Source organism: Schistocerca nitens, chromosome 8 (assembly GCF_023898315.1).
Source record: "Schistocerca nitens isolate TAMUIC-IGC-003100 chromosome 8, iqSchNite1.1, whole genome shotgun sequence".
Classification (NCBI taxonomy): Eukaryota; Metazoa; Arthropoda; class Insecta; order Orthoptera; family Acrididae; genus Schistocerca; species Schistocerca nitens.
In genome coordinates this window covers 449,671,932-449,691,748 of record NC_064621.1, presented here as the reverse complement: position 1 = coordinate 449,691,748, position 19,817 = coordinate 449,671,932, and the positions used below count along the sequence as shown (strand labels likewise).

The 19,817-nt window shown below is 39.7% G+C and overlaps 1 protein-coding gene across 1 annotated transcript in view; it reads right to left on the bottom strand.

Annotated features, from left to right (window-relative positions):
- Positions 1 to 495: 495 nt before the first annotated feature.
- Positions 496 to 19,817, bottom strand: part of LOC126198748 (myrosinase 1-like) — a 59,718-nt gene continuing 40,396 nt past the window's right edge. Inside the window, exons 9-11 of the mRNA XM_049935297.1 lie at positions 12,576 to 12,710; positions 10,082 to 10,188; positions 496 to 937 (exon numbers count right to left, since the gene is read on the bottom strand). Of these exons, the coding sequence (XP_049791254.1) occupies positions 814 to 937; positions 10,082 to 10,188; positions 12,576 to 12,710 (366 nt within the window). The 3' untranslated portion in view covers positions 496 to 813. The remainder of the gene's footprint in view (positions 938 to 10,081; positions 10,189 to 12,575; positions 12,711 to 19,817) is intronic.

Below are 19,817 nucleotides of genomic sequence, written 5' to 3'. Positions count from 1 at the left end.
CATACGAGAAGAACGATCGGTGCTCTAGGTGTCACTGTCCTCACCTCTGTGGTCATATTTACTTACGTCACCATGCGGATTTAATGCATAACGTAAAAGCTTATGTACAACCAAAGTCTTAATGCCGTTTATAAAAGGACGTTGCGTGTATTAAATGATGAAGTCAAATGCCATTTAATTAAGCCAAGTGTTATGTGAGAGAATCAGGAAGGTGTTCAACACTTTGACAAATTTTGACAATAAATTGTTAACTTTGAATTGCTACATCAGAAACTACGATGAACATCGAGTAGAAGATGTGGCAGTCATATGATAAACTGCTGTAACTAGAAAGGGATCGCTAAAGGACACAAAAGGATATCGAATTTCAGTAAATATAGTACGTGTAGGTGTATACTCAACAAAAGATAAAAGGTTGAAAGATGTTGTAATAAAATATGTGAAGCAATTTGTTGTATAGCGGTATCTCTCGGTTTATTAAAATACTGAGCTTGAATAAGAAATGAATAATACAGGAATAGATTACTTTATTGAAACTGGTGCATGGAACAGCTGGCCACATTTAATCGAAACAAGGCGTTTACTTCTACTAGAGAATGCTAGAGAATGAACTAATCCAGTGATGATTTCATGGAAATAATCGGTAGGGGATAGCAGAACTATTTCGTATCATACTGATATTGCTAACACATCTAGGACTATATACAAGTTAAATACATTTTTGTCGAGAAAGAAATCCTAAAAACTTTGGGAGTTACTTCGAATATTTAACAAGAAGCAGGAACGTTATCGAGTGTAAGGCTGATCTTAAAACTAGAAGTACTCCTCAGGAACAGTCCTGTTCCTGTAAATGCCACCAATGAAATTCGCCGACGCCTTGGGAGTCCTCGTTCGCTCTGTGCTGTTGAAGTCCACGTGATAGACGCCGAACTTCGCCCTACGAACAATCAAATACGACAACATTCTTTCAAACAGAGTTACATTGCAGTTCGCTTATCCAAATGGCACAAAATAAAAATTAGTTTACTGACCGACAGTATAATGGATATGCTTGTATTTACTTGTATGTGATATTGTAAGGAGCGTCTACAATTATTCAGGTTCTTACAAAGGAATTACCCCAGCTCAAAGAGTGAAAAATGGCTCCAAGCACTATGGGACTTTACATCTGAGGTCATCAGTCCCCTAGAACTTAGAACTACTTAAACCTAACTAACCTAAGGACATCACACACATCCATGCCCGAGGCAAGATTAGAACCTGCGACCGTAGCAGCAGAGCGGTTCCGGACTGAAGCGTCTAGAACCGCTCGGCCATAGCGGCCGGCTTCAAAGAGTGAAACCTGAAACACAATTATTTTAAAATACCGTTATACGTCTGTTATAACTACCATAATTGTTATGTATGAACATAACTCTTCTTCTATGCAGAATGAATGTTGGAGGATTAACAAATATAAGGCCTTCCAAAGCTTAAGTCTGTGTAATTGGCAATTTCGATCATCAGATACACAAGACTCACTAAGGAGTTACTGTTTGGTGAAAGGGTGGACACATGCTTCTAACATATAAGTTTACAGATGAAGTAGTTACACATCCACATCGCTCGACAGTGAAGCTCCTATGTTGTACTTTCGTTACTTATCCGTCATCGAAAAGGAAATACGGGGTTTCAGTGAAATCACTAAACCACAATGATCACGGACAGTCTCTGTCAATGTGAGTCAAGCATGCTGTGGCTGAAACAGGTCTATAATTTTTATGTGGTTACAGTAACTATTAGAGGAACTGTTGGGTAGAATGTTTTATTTATTAGTTGGTGAGAAGTTTCAGACAGATTGTCCATTATCAAATCATGCTTGCACACAAGTTTTACAAAAAGCTACTGGCCATAAAACAAATAAAATTAGCAATATACAATGTAGTGTCGACACACTAATGTATCTCAAAAAGTTTTGAGGTTCAGTGATGTTCATGTGTATTGCAGCGGTTATATGGTTTTCGGCCAGTAACTCACATGCACGTCTGGCTACAATGCAGTACTTACGTTCATCGATGTTTTAATAAAAATGACAAGCCGTCCAGAACTTGTCGTCAATAAATAAACTACCTACGCACCTTGAGACTGTTCCTCTAACAATTTTGTAGGGGTGAGGCACTGATCTCAGTAGTGTGATGACTGTGATGTTTGATTCTGGACAACTCCATTACACATACACTGGTAGTTATGTAGCATGTCCTCATACATTCGTAAGTGCGCACACTCTCGATGCAGCGAATGGCTGTAGATTCCAACGATACACTGACATAAAAAACAGAAAATGGTTCACATACGTAGAAATAACACGTACTCTATAATAAAAGTAGAGCAGTCAGCGTGTCTGTCATATGAAGGGTCCAGGTTCAATTCCCTATATTTCTCATGGTGGGGTATAATGCCTACGCAACTACCTGTCGCTGCTGTGGTAGATATGATGATGGCTGCAAAGCTGAAGCATGTAATCAATTTCAATAAAGTTAGGTATGACAAAGACAGATTTTAATCAGTTATTCAGATACAAAGGTCACCGTTCCGATCAGGAAACAAGGCGAAATTGGGCTGGAGAGGCCAGTTCAGGAGCTCCTGAGTGGGAAGTGGCTGAGCGGGAAGATTGTAAAATAAACAACGCCGTTTCACACCGTATCCAAATGAGGATGCTCGGCGAAGATAAGTCGTGGAATATTCCGTGCCTGATCGCCTAGTTCAGTTCAATAGCCTCTATCACATACCTCATTTGCGTCTAATGGCTTCCTGAGGTGATTACGTAAAACAAAATCATAGAGTAGACGGAATAAGGAAAATGACTGCTTAACTGTGAGAGCACTGACGCTCAGCTTCACAACTAGATATAACAGACTAATCAAGGTACTGGCTGATATGGATTTTAAAACGCATTACTATGTTTTGGAAAAAGACTATTATATTTGAGAGTAGGGGAAAGTTGATACAGTCTGTAGCTCCGAGTAAAGATCAGGTGGGAGTTGGGGTCACTGGATAAAGGAGTGTGTAAGCTTGTTTGTGGGACATTCAAATTCATTTGTGGTATCGATAGTGGACATAGCGAAAATATGATATTACTTTTTAGACATTTGAGCATGTGTAACGTTTCCTGGTGAGAAGCTGGAGACTGATCTGTACCACTTTCGGCCAAAAATTACAATCCTGTAAGCAGAGTATCAAGTTTCGCACCATCGTTGTACACCGAAGAGCAAAAGAAATGCTGCACCTCCCTAATATCGTCTAGGGCCTCCGAGAGCACGCAGAAGTGACTCAACACGATGTGGCATGGACTCGACTAACCTCTAAAGTGGCGCTGGAGGAAACTGACACCGTGAATCCTACAGGTCTGTCCATACATCCGAAAGAGTACGAGGGGCTGGACATCTCTTCCAAATAGTGCGTTGCAAGGCATCACAGACATCCTCAGTGATATTCATGTCTGGGGAAATTGGTGGCCAGTGGAGGGGTTTAAATTCAGAAGTGTTCCTGGAGCCACTCTGTAGCAATTATGGAAGTGATGGATCTTGCATTGTCCTGCTGGATTTGCTCGGTTCCGTCAGAATGCACAATGGACATGAATCGATGCAGGTGGTCAGACAGTATGCATATGTACGTGTCACTTGTCAGAGTCGTATGTAGACGTATCAGGGATCACATATCACTCCAACTGCACACGCTCCACTCTATTACAGAGCCTCCACCAGCTCGGACAGTCACCTGCTGACATACTCGTACACGTCCATCTGCTCGATGCAATTGGAAACCTCCGACCAGACAACATATTTCCAATCATCAACAGTCCAACGTCGGTGTTGACAGACCCAGGCAAGTCGCAAAGCTTTGTGCCGTGCAGTCATCAAGGGTACACTCTGAAGTTCCACATCGATGATCTTTCGTTGAACGGTTCGCATGCTGACACTTGTTGATGGCCCAGCACTGAAATCTGCAGCAATTTGCGGACTGGTTGGACTTAGTCACGTTGAACCTCAGTCACGTTGAACGATTCTCTTCAGTCGTCGTTGGTCTCGTTCTTGCAAGATCTTTTTCTAGCAGCAGCGATGTCGGCAATTTGATGTTTTACCGGATTCCTGATATTGGCGGTACACTCGTGAAATGACGTACATGAAGTCCCTACTTCATCGCTACCTCGGAATACTGTGTGCTATCGCTCGTGCGCCGACTATAGCACCACGTTCAAGCTCAATTATATCCTGATAACCTGCCATTGTAGTAGCAGTAACCGACCTAACAACTGCGCCAGACACTCTTTGTCTTATATAGGCGTTGCCGACAGCAGCGCCGAATTCTACGTGTTTAGCAATTTTTTTTTTTGGGTGATCAGCCTTCTGACCGGTTTGATGTGGCCCACCACGAATTTCTCTCCTGTGCCAACCTTTTCCTTCAGAGCTGCATTTCTACCCTACGTTCTCAGTTATTTGCTGGATTTATTCTAATCTCCGTCTTCCTCTACAGTTTCCGTCCCCTACAGCTCCCTCTATTACAATGGAAGTCATTCCCTCATGTCGTAACACATGTCCTATCATCCTGTCCCCTCTCCTTATCATTGTTTTCCACATGTTTCTTTCCTCTCCGAATCTGCGCAAAACCTCCCATTTCTTACCTTGCCAGTCCACTTAATTTTCAAGATTCGTCGGTAGCATCACATTTCAAATTCTTCGATTCTCTTCTGTTTCGGTTTTACAACAGTCGATGTTTCACTATCATACAACGCTGTACTCCAGACGTACATTCTCAGAAACTTCTTCCTCAAAATACGGCGTATGTTTGTTACTAGTAGACTTCTCTTGGCCAGGATTGCCCATTTTGCCATTGCTAGTGTGCTTTTGATGCCCTCCTTGCTCCGTCCGTCCTTGGTTACTTTACTGCCTAGGTAGCATAACTCCTTAACCTCACCTACTTCGTGACCATCAATCTTGATGTTAAGTTTCTCGCTTTTTTCTTATTTCTGCTGCTTCTCATTACTTTCGTCTTTCTTCGATTCAGTCTCAATACATATTTTGTAATCATTATATCGTTCATTCCATTCAGCAGATCATGTAATTCTTCCTCACTTTCACTCAGGATAGCAATATCATCAGTGAATCGTACCATTGATATCCTTTCACCTTAAATTTTGATCCCACTCTTCCCTCTTTTTTTTGTGTCCATCAGTGCTTTTCAATGTATAGATTGAACAGTAGGGACGTAAGAATACATCCCTGTCTTACACCCTTTTTAATCAGAGCACTTGGTTCTTGGTCGTACATTCTTATTAGTCCCTCTTGGCTCTTAGACATATTGTTTATTAACCGTCTCTCCCCATAGCTTACCTCTATTTTTCTCAGAATTTAGAACATCTTGCACCATTTTACATTGCTAAACGATTTTTCCAGATCGACAAATCCTATGAACATATCTTGATTTTTCTTTAGTCTTACTTCTATCATCAGCCGCAATGTCAGAGTTGCCTCTCTCGTGCCTTTACCTCTTCTAAAGCTAAAATGATCGTTATTCAGCACATCCTCAATTTTCTTTTCCATTCTTCTGTATATTATTCTTGTTAGCAACTTGGATGCATGAGTGGTTAAGCTGATTGATAATTCTCTCGCAGTTGTCAGCTCTTGCAGTCTTCGGAATTGTGTGGATGATATTTTTCCGAAAGCCAGATGGAATCTCACCAGACCTAGATTCTACATACCAACGTAAATAGTCATTATGTTGCCACTTGCCCCAATGACTTTAGAAATTCTATAGAATGCTATCCATCCCTTCTGGCGTATTTGATCTTAAGCCCTCCAAAGCTCTTTTAAATTGTGATTCTAATACTGGATGCCATACCTCTTCTAAATCGACTCCTGTTTCTTCTTCTATCACACTGAAAAATTTTCCCCCTCATAGAGACTTACAATGTATTTTTTCCGCTAGTCCGCTCTCTCCTCTACACTTAACAATGGAATTCCCGTTGTACTCTTAATGTTGCCACCCTCGCTTTTAAGCCTTTCTACATATCTCTGTATTTGAATACGCATGCCTATACCAGTTTCTTTGGCGCTTCACTGTATAAACTAGTCAACACGAAAAGAACTGATTTGTCTCTTCCAGCAACTACATCTAAATCATTATAGAGATATTTAATATTTAATACTGACACAGCGACCTATAGCCGACAATTTAACGATTTCTTTATCATTAACTGATGCTTAAAGAATGCATTAGGGTCTTGAGATACACGCATCCATATTGCACCTACATCTTTTCAAATGTCATTAACCCACGATCCACAGGTCGTCGTCTCGATCCTTATTCACTACTTGGAATCGAGCTAAGAGCTCCCTCGTACATCTAATTCAGATTCCTGTATCTGCATGCCCCACTCACCTCAATTTTAGTTTGTGAAAATTACGTTTTATACTCCAGGTGTTTCTCCCACATATTCTCAAGATGTATCTCTTCATTTCTTATTTGTTATTAATGACGTACGCACTAAAACAATCGATCTGACATCCACAGCTCAGAACTGGTAACTGTAAAGCATTTTTCCCAGAAATTCTGAAAACTATTTGTTCATCCATAAGCACTGGGGGCCAGTTTCTATATGTGTCTTTAGCATCCATCTGCGTTCAATACGGAAACTCGTCTAGTCTACGACTACACTGTTTATTTGTACTACTTTTTTTCGGTATGTTAACTGAAATAGAGGCTAACAGTATGTCAACGAACATGGGACTGACAGGTATGTGGAATCTCCTTCCTGAGTCATCTTTCAATTCAGAATCCGTACTAATTGAGTATAACGGAATCTGGTACATTAGCAGATATGGTGTGAGACATACTAACTTAAGACGTTCGAGATACGACACGAATTGCTTGCAGAAGAAAGGAAAACCAGGTAGAAGCAAAAATTGGAGAATATTTGTTGTTGTTCCAAGATTATACCATTACTAGATTTACAGAGGGTCTTTGAAACAGAAAATTAGAATAATCTCTTTCAAATTTTGAAGGTAGCAGTGATAAAATGCCGGGAGCGATACGTTAATTACAAGTTTTATAGAAACTTGACTGCATTTGTGAGAGTGGAAGGGCATGAAAGAGAAGCAGGAAGACAAGCACTGTGAGTGGGCTGGACATGGCTGTAGCCTCTACCGGATGTTATTCTCTCTGTACATTCAGCAAACGTTAATGGAAACCAAGGAGGCATTTTGAAAAGGAATCAAATATCAGGGAGGAAAAATAAAACTTGGCGGCGTACCGATAACATTGTAATTCTGTCATAGGCGGCAATAGTTTTACATGAGTATTTGAACGGAATGGATATACTCTTGCAAAAGAGGTTACACGATGAATGACAGCAATAATAAAAACAAGGGTAATGGAATGTAATTGATTTAAATCAAACGATGCTGAGAGGATTATATTAAGAATTGACACATTACAAGTGGTGGTTGGGTTTTGCTATTAGGAGAGAAAAGTAATTGACTATGGGCAAAGCAGAAAGAACATAAACTGCCAACTAGCAATAGGTAGAAAACCGTTTCTGTAAAAGACTAATTTGTTGAAATCGAATCTGTAAAAGAGGAATCTGTTAAACTCGCATGCAGATATTGAAGACATTTATCTGGAGTGTATCCTTGTATAGCAATAAAACGCTCAGACAGGTAGAGAACATAACCTTTTGAAGTGTCATGCTACAGAATAGTGTTGAAAATTAGACAGGTAAGACGAATAACTAATATGGAGGTTCTGAATCGAATTGGGAAAAGAAACAAAATTTCTGGCACAATATCACTAAATGGTGGCATCGTTTAATAACACAAATCCTGAGATGTCAATTAATTGTCGGTCTGGTAACGGAAAGAAGTTGAGGAAGTTTGGAGGGTAAAGATTATGAAGGAGGAACGGGGTTTGAATACAGCAGGCGGGTTCAGGAATGTTGTCGTACTAAGGCAGAGATGAAGAGGCTCGCACCGGATGAAGTAGCGGGGAGCAGGGCATCAAACTTGTCTTCGGGCTGAAAGACTACATCACGACAGCAATCGAAAGCTTCCATTATTCCACGAATACCAGACGAACCTGTTGTCCCCTCCCATTGACATTTTACAAAATATTTTTCAGGACTTTCTAACGTTTCTAAGGGTGTGTGATTGTATTTCGTTTGTGTATGTGTGAGTGTGTGAGCCTTAAGAGAGCTCAACGGCGAGGTTAACAGTACTGGTCGGAACTTACAAATGGTCCATTGTGCAATCAACACTTCTGTAGCTACCTTGTTACTTTTACCGAATACGATCCTATGCCTGAGATTACGGCGCCAGTAACGCGTACACAAGTTATAAAAGGTCATTGTATTGGCGGAGCTGTCATTTATACTCAGATGATTCATGTGAAGAGGATTCCGTAGTGATAATGGCCGCACGACGAGAATGAACAATCTTTGGACGCGAAGCTAGACGCATGGGACATTCCATTTCGGAAATTGTTAGGAAATTCTGTAATCCGAGATCCACAGCGTAAAGAGTGTGCCGTTAACAGCAGATTTCAGGTATTATCTCTCACCATGGCCAACGCAGTGGCCGACGGCCTTTACTTAACAACGGAGCGCAGCGGCGTTTGCATAGAGTTGTCAGTGCTAACAGGAAAGCAGCACCGCATGAAATAACAGCAGAAATCAATGTGCGTCGTAAGACTGACGTGTCCGTTACGACAGTGAGATGAAATTAGGATTTAATGGGCTATGACAGCAGGCGACTGAGGCGAGTGCCTATGCTACCAGCTCAGCATCACCTGTGGGGCCTCTCCAGGGCTCGTGACCATATCGGTTGGTCTCTAAACGACTGCGAAAACCGCTGCCTAGTCACATTAGTACCGGTGTCAGTTGGTGAGAGCCGATGATAGGATTCGAGTGAGGCGCCCACCCGACAAAGCCATCAATCGAAGTTGTCAACAAGGCACTGTGCAAGCTGATGGCTCTCCACAATGGTGCGGGGTATTTTTAGACTGACTGGACTGGATCATCTGGCCCAACTGAATTGATCAGTCACTGGGAATGCTTGTATTCGACTACCTGGAGATTATCTGCCGTCATCGGTATACTTCATGTTCCGAAACAACGAAGGAATTTTTACGGATTTCAATGCGCTGTATCAACAGACCAGAATTGTTCACGATTGGTTTGAAGAACATTCTGTATAATTCGAGCGCATCATGTGGCTACCCGTCAAATATTTATGGGACATAATCGACAGGCCAATTCGCACACAAAATCATGCACCAGAAATACTTTCGCAGCTATGGACGTCTACATAGGCAGCATTGCTCAGTATTCCTGAAGGGGACTTTCAACGACTCGTTGAGATCCTGCCAAATCGAGTTGTTGCACTACACAGGGATGAAGGAAGTCCTCAAGAAATCAGGATGTATCCGAAGAGTTTTGTACATCAGTCTATTTTATTTCTACACGGTTATCGAGTATATAAGAGTTTGCAAAATTTATTCACAACTGCGGAATATTTGTGACATTAGCTGCATTAGGTATGAACATATAACCTATAGTAACACACAACAATTGGCCCCGAACCTGGAGTCCAACCTGGATTTCCCATTTGTCACCAGCCGTGGCCTTCACAACTTCAGCTATCTGAGCACACTTCCACAACCGATACAAACTTCCATACTTGTTACTGCCTACGTTCGACTCCATCACCGACAATTTTACTTGGATTCCCTCCGAAGGGGTTCAAGGCGGAAAAGGTACTCGACGTTTGCCCATCGAAGCTTCTATTACTTATTTTTAAAAATGTGTGGAGAATCAGACATTGGTGACGATCTTTCAGCTGCACGAAATTTATGACATTTCCTCACAATTCATAACTTTAGTTCAGCTATAAGATCGTTGTTCTACAAATCGCATGTTGTGAACGAAATTATCGAAAGGAGCTAATCATGGCTATATACATGCCAAATGCTCAAAGCGCGTATCATACATACAACTGGTCTAAAATTTCAGAAACTGCATATGATTCAACAAATTGAATATAATGTGACTTACGAGAATCCAACAGTCCATTCTAGGTTGTCGATGATGCTCCATGTCATGTACCCAAATACATTCACTCCATCTTCGTTGATAGCTTTAAGCATTTCAGCCAGATAACTCTGAAACAAAAACAGTAAAATATCTCAGTTATAGACTAACTGGAGACTGACTGTGAACTAAGCTGTCTCTCACAACGTGGGCCTTTGCGATGAATATTCGGCACTTTTTAAGTTAGGGACGCTACTGACGCTTGCATGAGAGTTCATTCACAGCTGGCCGAGAGCGTCTTATAAACAGCTAATGATTAAAGGAAACTTTCTGACATCATTGCCTTACAAAAGTAGTCAGTTAGTTACACAAGGCAGCCAACGTTGTGGTAGTTAACAACAATATGATAAAAACTTCGTATCTGTAATACAGTTTTTATGCACAAAATAATAATTTTGTGTAATTGTATCAGCATAGGGGCTTTATTTTTGATACAATAAATATGATACTTTAACTTAGTGTCATACTTTGTTCTAACTGCTTCACATCATGACCTGTTACACCTTAAAATACCACAATTTGAGTAAACTTCTCAATAAAGCCATTATTCAATTTGTAAGCAAAATACAAAGTGCTTTAAGTACGTAAAGATACGAAAAAGCTTGTAATTTTGCAGATCAAGTTTTCAGAAAAGAATTTCATATGTAGTAGTGACTTTCGAAGGTGCTGAGTAAATGAGTACTTCCAGTTTTACGATAATTTGCTTTCAGTAACACGCAAACTAGTCTCTCCCTGAGATGTTGTAGAGGAAGTATGGTCACCTTTGACATCCTTGGGCGCTTTCAGGCAATCGCTGCACTGCTAGTTGAAAGCGCTGGCTCGTGGACAGCTTTGAAACACACTTGTTCTGAGAGGTCAGATGTCAGATGTGGAGCTGCGTGTTTGCAATTGTCGGTGAGAACGCTTCATGTATTCGAAATACTTGCTCATAGGCAAGATCTTGTAGTCAAGTCTTTCGTATGGTGTTTGCATTCCATAGCTTACTTTTATTAATTTCGCCTGTTAAACTTGCTATGAATTACAAAGGTGAGTTGACACTCAGGCATGTGCTTTCACTAAACGTGAAGCTGGTTGCAGGATCCTATTCTACTCATTGAGTCCGAAGCATTATGTTTTCTATATCTAAATGTACGTTATTACTCTGCTATTCACAATAAAGTGCCTGGCAGAGGGTTCAATGAACCACCTTCAAGCCGTCTCTCTACCGTTCCACTCTCGAACGGCTGCGGGACAAACGAGCACTTATATTTTCTGTGCGAGCCTTAATTTCTCTTATTTTACCGTGATGATTATTTCTCCCTATGTAGGTGGGTGCCAACTGAATGTTTTCGCAATCGGAGGAGAAAAACGGTAATTAAAATTTCATGAGAACATCCCGTCGCAACGACAAATGCCTTTGTTTTAATGATTGACACTCCAATTCAACGGATCATGTCAGTACCACTGTCTCCCCTACTTCGTGATGATACAAAACGAGCTGCCCTTCTTTGTAATTTTTCGATGTCATCCGTCACTCCTTCCTGATACGGGTCCCACGTCGCACAACAGTACTCCAGAATAGGGCGAACAAGCGTGGTGTAAGCAGTCTCTTTAGTGGACCTGTTGACCTTCTAAGTGTTCTGCCAGTGAATTGCAATCTTTGGTTGGCTCTACCCACAACATTGTTTATGTGATCGTTCTAATGTAGGGTACTTGTAATTGTAATTGTAATTGTAAGTATTTAGTTGAATTTACAGCCTTCAGATTTGTGTGACTTGTCGCCTAATCGAAATTTAGCGGATTTCTTTTAGTACTCAAGTGAATAACTTCACACTTTTCTTTATTCAGGGTCAATTGGCACTTTTCACACCATGCAGATATATTATCTAAATCATTTTGCAATTCGGTTCGGTCATTTGATGACTTTACAAGACGGTTAATGACAGCATCATCTGCGTACAATCTAAGACGGCTACTGAGATTGTCTCCTATGTCGTTAATATAAATCCAGCGTTATTTTTCAAACAAGTATATACAATTGTTCCTCTGCTTTCCATTTAAGTCTTCCGATGATTCTCAAATATTTGTCCGTGGAGATTGTAATTCTGTTTCCACATTTAATTTTCCTGTCACTTGCTAACGTTACGTAACCTTTCTTCCAGATATTTGATTACAGGAAATTTGTGGATCCACTGTGATTCTATTATCACTGACGGCTATTTCTGTCCAATAGGTCTACTTTATCATAGAGCTACTTTTCGACACACATTGTTTTAATTGTTGCATGTGTGCTTCCTAGGCAGTGTAAGTGCCATACCGGTAGATATACTCAATTTCTGCCTAATTAGTTAATACTGCCTTACTGCAAAGGAAAAAAAAGTAAGATTCATTAAAAGAGACACAATGTGATACATTTTTTACCGAGATAAATCGATGCTGAGTCTACTTTTAACAGAGAATTCAGGCGTAGTATACTTACGCCATAGTAGTTGATGCGCGCTTGGTCATCGAGTTCTCCATAGTCGGGGTAACCATTCTCCGTTACAATGATGGGATATCCTGCGTACTCTGTGGACACCCAGTTCAGCACCTTTCGGAATCCCCATGGCACCACCTGTAATTAGTAACATAATGCGAAATGAAAAACAGGTTCAAAAAATGGTTCAAATGGCTCTGAGCACTATGCGACTTAACTTCTGAGGTCATCAGTCGCCTAGAACTTAGAACTAATTAAACCTAACTAATCTAAGAACATCACACACATCCATGCCCGAGGCAGGATTCGAACCTGCGACCGTAGCGGTCACGTGGTTCCAGACTGAAGCGCCTTTAACCGCACGGCCACACCGGCCGGCGAAAAACAGGTGTAAATGGCAAATATGTTATTTCTGGCGCTTAGATGATAATGTGAGTACTATTCACAAAAGTTTAAGCCAAGTTAAAACAGAAACTGGAGAAACAAATGAAGCATCAGTAAGTTAAATAATCCGTAATTTTACAACGGCAGTACAATTCCCTAATTAAAATAGTACAAAGTTACATACTGCAGCAGAGAAGCTTAGATACAAGTCGTTCCAAGCTGACAGATGGAAAATAGGGCTAAATGATACTGCAGATGACAATATAAGCAAATTACTGCTCTGGTTTCCTACAAGTATTTCTTATTTTGGGCCAACAGAATGGGTGAAATGTCAGCTTATGTTTTTCTTCCGGTCTTGCTGTGCTTCGAGGAAATGTAACAAACAGTCTACGACACAAAAATTCCTCTTTCTTGTCAGGTTCCTGCAACTGCATTTGAACATACTCTCTGCAAGCTACCGTGCGGCGCTTGGCGTAGGGTACCTTCTATCAGTACTAGTCATTTCTTTTGCTGTCCCATTCGCAAACACAAAGAGGGAGGAACGAATGTCTATATGCCACCGCATGAAGATTACTTTCTCTCATCTTGTCTCCATGGTCCTTACGTGAAACATACGTTTGTGGCAGTAGAATGGTTCTGTAGTCAGCTTCAAATGTCGGTTCTCTAAATTTTCTCAGTACTTTTCCTCGAAAAGAACGTCACCTTTCGTGCAGGGATTCCCATTTGAGTTCCCGAAGCATCTCCGAATACTTGCGTTTTGCTCGAGCCTACCAGTAACAAACCCAGCAGCCCGCCTCTGAATTACTTCGATGTCTTCCTCTAATCTGAGCCGGAGCGGATCCCAAACACTCAAGCAGAATTCAAGAATAAGTCATACCATCGTCGTATATGCGGTCTCCTTTACAGATGAACCACACTTTCCCAAAATTCTCCCAATAAACTGAAGTCGACCATTCATCTTCACTACCACAAGCCTCACATGCTCATTCAGTGTCATATCGCTTTACATCGTTACGCCTTGATATGACAGTGCCAAGCAGGACATTAGCAACACTGTATTTGAACATTCTGGACTTGTTTTTACAACTCATCAGCATTAAATTACATTTTTCATAGCTTCTATTCATCACACCAAAGAAAAATTTTGTGTAACTGGGCGAAGAATATTAATGAACAATGGAAACTGGTAAGCGAAGAGCGATGAGTACAGCAAGAAGTTTCTATTGACGTGACATCGTCAAAAATTTATTTCGTTCTGTAAGACCACAGACAAAACACATAGAACTGCGATGGCACCGTCATTCACTGCGAATCAGGCAGGAAATCTTTCCCATCAGGTTACCTTCCATTCAGAAGGCTGTTCCACTCAGCAACTGTTATATTGACTTGTAAATAATAGATTTCAGCTATCAGTCGTACTTTTTATATTTAATTGGCAGATATAGATTTGAGCTAGAAACTAGCCATTCTCAATGCACTATCATCTTTGATCAATGCACGTAATGCCCGTTGGTCAGGCTTCATCCACAGTTCATTGGTCATTCAATGAACTGTGGATGAAGCCCGACCAACAGGCATTACGTGCATTGATCAAAAATGATAGTGCACTGAGAATGGCTAGTTTCTAGCTGAAATCTATATCTATCAATGAAATTTAAAAAGGACAACTCATAGCTGAAATCTGTTATTTACAAGGAAATCTTTCTCCCGCTCACACTAAAAGATCTGCATCTCGTTTTAAGACTTACGTGCGTCTTATAAAATATCACTAGCAGGATATTTTAATAGAGGCAAACCAACAACCTGGATACTGAATAATAAAGGCGTACCTGTAGTAGGCCGAAACGGTGACCTAAAAACGAGAGTAAGTAGGTTGAGTTCCTGAAACTAACAAACACCTGTTACTGGAACGTGTATGTGGATCAGCGACTGCTCTGTCAGCTTCTTCGTTACGAGTACACATTTGGCCGTGAATCGAATGTGATTCAATTCTTTGCCATCGATTTCATCATGGCAACTGAAATCTTTGCATCTCTCATAGCTTCGATAACGTAATAGAACTACCTTATCTCCCTGGTGAACTTCATCGATAGTGTGGTGTTGTAGGTATGAAATTTTCACCTTCTCTGGCACTCATCGATGGTCTCTTGTAAGTATAGTTCAAGACCTTTACGTAGTTTTGATTCACGTTGACATTTATTAGGCTATTCCGCACACTCATTTCAGCAAATACTTTGTAGCACTCAATGAATTCTTGACGTATTTTTTTTTAGGTTTAGTTGAACGTTATGGGTATGTTTCACGTTGGGAAGAGATAACAAAGCTTTTAAAAATTATGTTTGACTTGTTGGTAGAAGTTTAATTATTTGGTAAGTTTATTGGTTGGTAATTTAGTGAAAACCTGAGATGCTACGCTCAAAGATTTACGATATACGAGTATCAATTCTAATTTTGACTCAGTCACCTAAATTCATTAACATGATTCCTCTACCATTTTCCTGATGTTTTTTTTATTTCACTAGTTGGTGATAGTGCCTGTTGTGTTGGATGTGCCTCAATGGTTAACACATAGAGCGACCAACACAAAACACATCTAAAACCTTGGTTACTGGTAATCTGTCACCCTTTGTTCATATTACTACTTGTTTTAGACCCTCTAGTTGCTATTTCGGCAAACTTTTTTCCTTCTTCTGTTTTAGTTTTGTTGCCTGAGAGTTTTAGGTACTGTGTCGGTGAGAGATGAGTTCTAATTTTGAGACACCAGCACTTCCACTCCAGTAATCCATTTCCATGGCTAGTTGTTGATCCTATACTTCACCAGTTGTGACAGTGCGGTGGTGCTAAAGGAAAACCCACCTTTTTCCTTTCGTACGGGAGTCTATATCTTGAAGGTATTTCCAAATCTCATAACAACTGCATCCCGTCGAAGAAATAGCTTTTCGAAAAGCATTCTGATGCACCAGCCCTTTATTTTGTCTTAAGAAGGAATTATTTCTTTTTGAAAACAATCTAATTTGAGAATGCTTGAACTAGTCTTTGATCACCAACCGTCTGACATCTATGTATCATAGTTACTTCTTCAATGTAATTCTTTTTGTTACTGAGGAAATATTCTATCGTATATCTGATCCCCTACAAGGATTGCTACCTTGTCTCTGATGGAGTGCCTCAAATGATCAGTCGGGGAGTTCTATGTTAGGAGATAATGGAAACGGAATGCGATCCACAACGGTGCACCGTTGCTTCCAAATTAGGAGGCGCCTCAGGAGATGAAAGTATCTTCAACGACGTGAAGCCAAACTTGCTAAGCAATCAAAGCCCAGTTTTAAATTCTAGTAGGCCAAACTGTTGTTGATGCCATGGAAATGCACCAGAAAAAAAAAAAACGTGGAATGCAATAATTCTCAACCAGGTCTTGAACCTGGATGGATGTAATAGAAGACCGCAGTCGGTAAAATAACGGACAGTCATTAGAGGCGCATGGAATATAAAAGGGATCGATCATTAATCAGATGTTTTAAAGAAATAAATAACGCTAGAATGGATGTAATAAGTCTAACAGAAACGAGAAGAAAAGGAGAAACATGACTATGCGTCTAAAAACGGTGGTATCCGAAATCAAAAACATCTAGTGGGTATGATGAAATATCAACAAAGTTAATTAAAGAATGTGATTCTGAGCTAAGTAACATATTAAGCTATCTGTGTAGCCAGTCGTTTATTAGTGGAATATTTCCTGAATGGCTGAAATATGCTGAAGTTAAGCCACTGTTTAAGAAGGGAGATAAAGAAATAGCATCAAATTTCCGTCCAATTTCGCTGTTGCCAGCATTCTCAAAAATGTTCGAAACAGTAATGTACAGTCGTCTTTAGAACCATCTTATCTCAAATAACATACTGTCAAAGTCACAGTTTGGGTTTCTAAAAGGTTCTGATATTGAGAAGGCTATCTACACTTACAGTGAAAATGTGCTTAATTCATTAGACCAAAAATTGCAGGGAACTGGTGTATTTTGTGTCTGTCAAAGGCATTTGACTGTGTAAATCACGATATCCTTTTAAGTAAACTAGAATATTATAGTATAACAGGAAATGCTGCAAAATGGTTCAAATCTTATATCTCTGGCAGGAAACAAAAGGTGTTATTAGGAAAGAGACATGTATCAAGCTATCAGGCATCATCCAACTGGGAACTAATTACATGTGGGGTCCCACAAGGTTCCATTTTAGCGCCCTTACTTTTTCTTCTGTATATCAATGACCTTTCATCAGTAACATTACCAGATGCCAAGTTTGTTTTATTTGCCGATGATACAAACATTGCAATAAATAGCAAATCAAGTGTAGTCTTAGAAAGCTCAGCCAATAAAATATTTGTGGACATTAATCACTGGTTCCTAGCCGATTCTTTGTCACTAAACTTTGAAAAAACACACTACATGCAGTTCAGAACTTGTAAGGGGTGTCCCAAGAGTATATGTCTAACACACGATGACAAGAAGATAGAAGAAGTGGACAGTGTTAAATTCTTGGGATTACAGCTTGATAATAAATTCAACTGGGAGGAGCACACCACTGAACGGCTGAAGCGTCTTAACAAATCTCTGTTTGCAATGCGAATTTTGTCAGACATAGAGGATATAAAAATGAAAAAGCTGGCATACTATGCTTACTTTCATTCCATAATGTGATATGGGATTATTTTTTGGGGTAATTCATCAAGCCAAGCTAAAGTTTTCCGGGCGCAAAAACGTGCAGTGAGAGTTATATGTGGTGTGAACTCAAGAACATCCTGCAGAAGCCTGTTTAGGGAACTAGGGATACTAACTACTGCTTCCCAATATATTTATTCCTTAATGAAATTTGTCATTAAAAATATATCACTTTTTCAAACCAACAGCTCAATTCATGGAATCAATACTAGAAATAAGAATAATCTTCACAAGGATTTAAAGTCACTTAGTCTTGTACAAAAAGGTGTGCATTATTCAGGAACATACATTTTCAGTAAGTTGCCAGCAGCCATAAAAAGCTTAACAACCAATTAAATTCAGTTTAAGAGAAGCCTAAAGGATTTATTGGTGGCCAACTCCTTCTACTCTATTGATGAATTTCTTAGTAAAACCAACTGATTTGTGTATAAGTACAACATAACGTCTGCACAATTTCAGTGCAGTAATGTGTTCATTGAAAATTTGTGTGTGTGTGTGTGTGTGTGTGTGTGGTGTGTGTGTGTGTGTGTGTGTGTGTGTTAGTATAATCTAATTTCTGCACCATTTCAGTGCAGTAATGTGTTCATTGTAAATAAGTATTACAGTAGTTGTATTACCTTATAAATAAATAAAAAACTTTTTTATTTTAAATTCAGTGCATTAGTATTTGTAAAATGACTCTTAGTGTTCATTAAAAAATGACGATCATTCCACTTGGGACCTGTGGAATGGTACATTAGCTTATTTGTTTTAGTTGTAAATATTTGTCATGTATTGTTGTTTTTCTGACATGTTCCACATCCTGGAGGACCTCCTCACTACGGATCAATTGGAATGAAAGTAAATCTAGTCTAATCTAATCATTGCACTCCAAGTGTCTTCTGTTGACTAGGGCTATGCTTCACCACAACTCGAACTAGTCGAATAGATCACGTCACAGTTCTGGAAATACCTGTACAAACATTTTACTAGGGCTGTGCTTCAACACAACTCGAACTATTCAAATAGCTCACATCACAATTCTGGAAATACCTGCACAAATAGTTTAGTAGGACTGTGCTTCAACACAACTCGAAATGTTCGAATAGCTCACGTCACAGTTATAGAAATCTAGTTGATAGAAGAAACGTTACATCTCGGGAACTATTAAGAAAATGTGCCTTAGAAGTAGAATTAGACATCAGGACAAAAAGCAAAAATGTGGCTAAGGACAGTCCGTATTAGGTAAGGCAGGTATCTTGGAATAGGTCAAAGGAAATGGAGATTTAAGTGAAAGAATAGAGTTCTGGACTAAGAATAAGGAAGCCGCAAGAATAAGTCTCCTTAATGGCCAGAAATGGGAAAATCGTTATCAGAATCTTTTGCCTGGGATGGAGCTAAATTCGTGGATGAAAGCTCGCAAGAGGAAGTGGAAGGAGGCAAAGAAGATATTAAAATACCAATAAAAGCAAGGCAAAATGTTAGCAGACTGAAAATGTTAAATGTGCTAGTGCAGGAAGTAGTGGAAGTTAACTGCTAAATCTTCGCCATCATTTTTACTAAAAACTTAAATGTTAACTATCCGTCTTTTGCGTTTACAAAAGAAAGTAGAAAGTTTTGTTCAAATTATAGGAGTGTAATTTGGTTAGTGGCTAGCCTCTCAGGTCCGGTCAGTCATGTGTAGGCATTAACTTCATACATAAACAACGAACAGAAAATTGTACTGAACGCGGGCATATAGACCATTTAACATTTTTTGAACTAGAAAAGATGTATCACGCATTGTCACTAAATAAGTTGTGGGTGTGCATGATGAATAATGGTGTCTTAATAATCTATATTAATGCAGTTTTGAACCTGTGTACGCGCCAGCTCAGTGGCAATGAGTAACGCGTTATGAAAGGAAACCAAAATTAGCAAAAGGTTTCAACCGGGTTGTCCGCTGGCTCTGCTGTTATTTAAATTTTATTTGGAAGGAGTGTTAAAGAGATCGAAAAGTAAATCTAGCGTGACGGAAACGTCAGAACGAGATAATAAACTGTACTCTCTCTTATTCTTTGACGATTAGGTGATAATAGGTGAAAATAGTATCGGCTCGATCTTTTAGGTGACATAGTTGTTGAAATATATGGCTAACGTAGTTTAAAAATACACATAAATCAAATTGAGT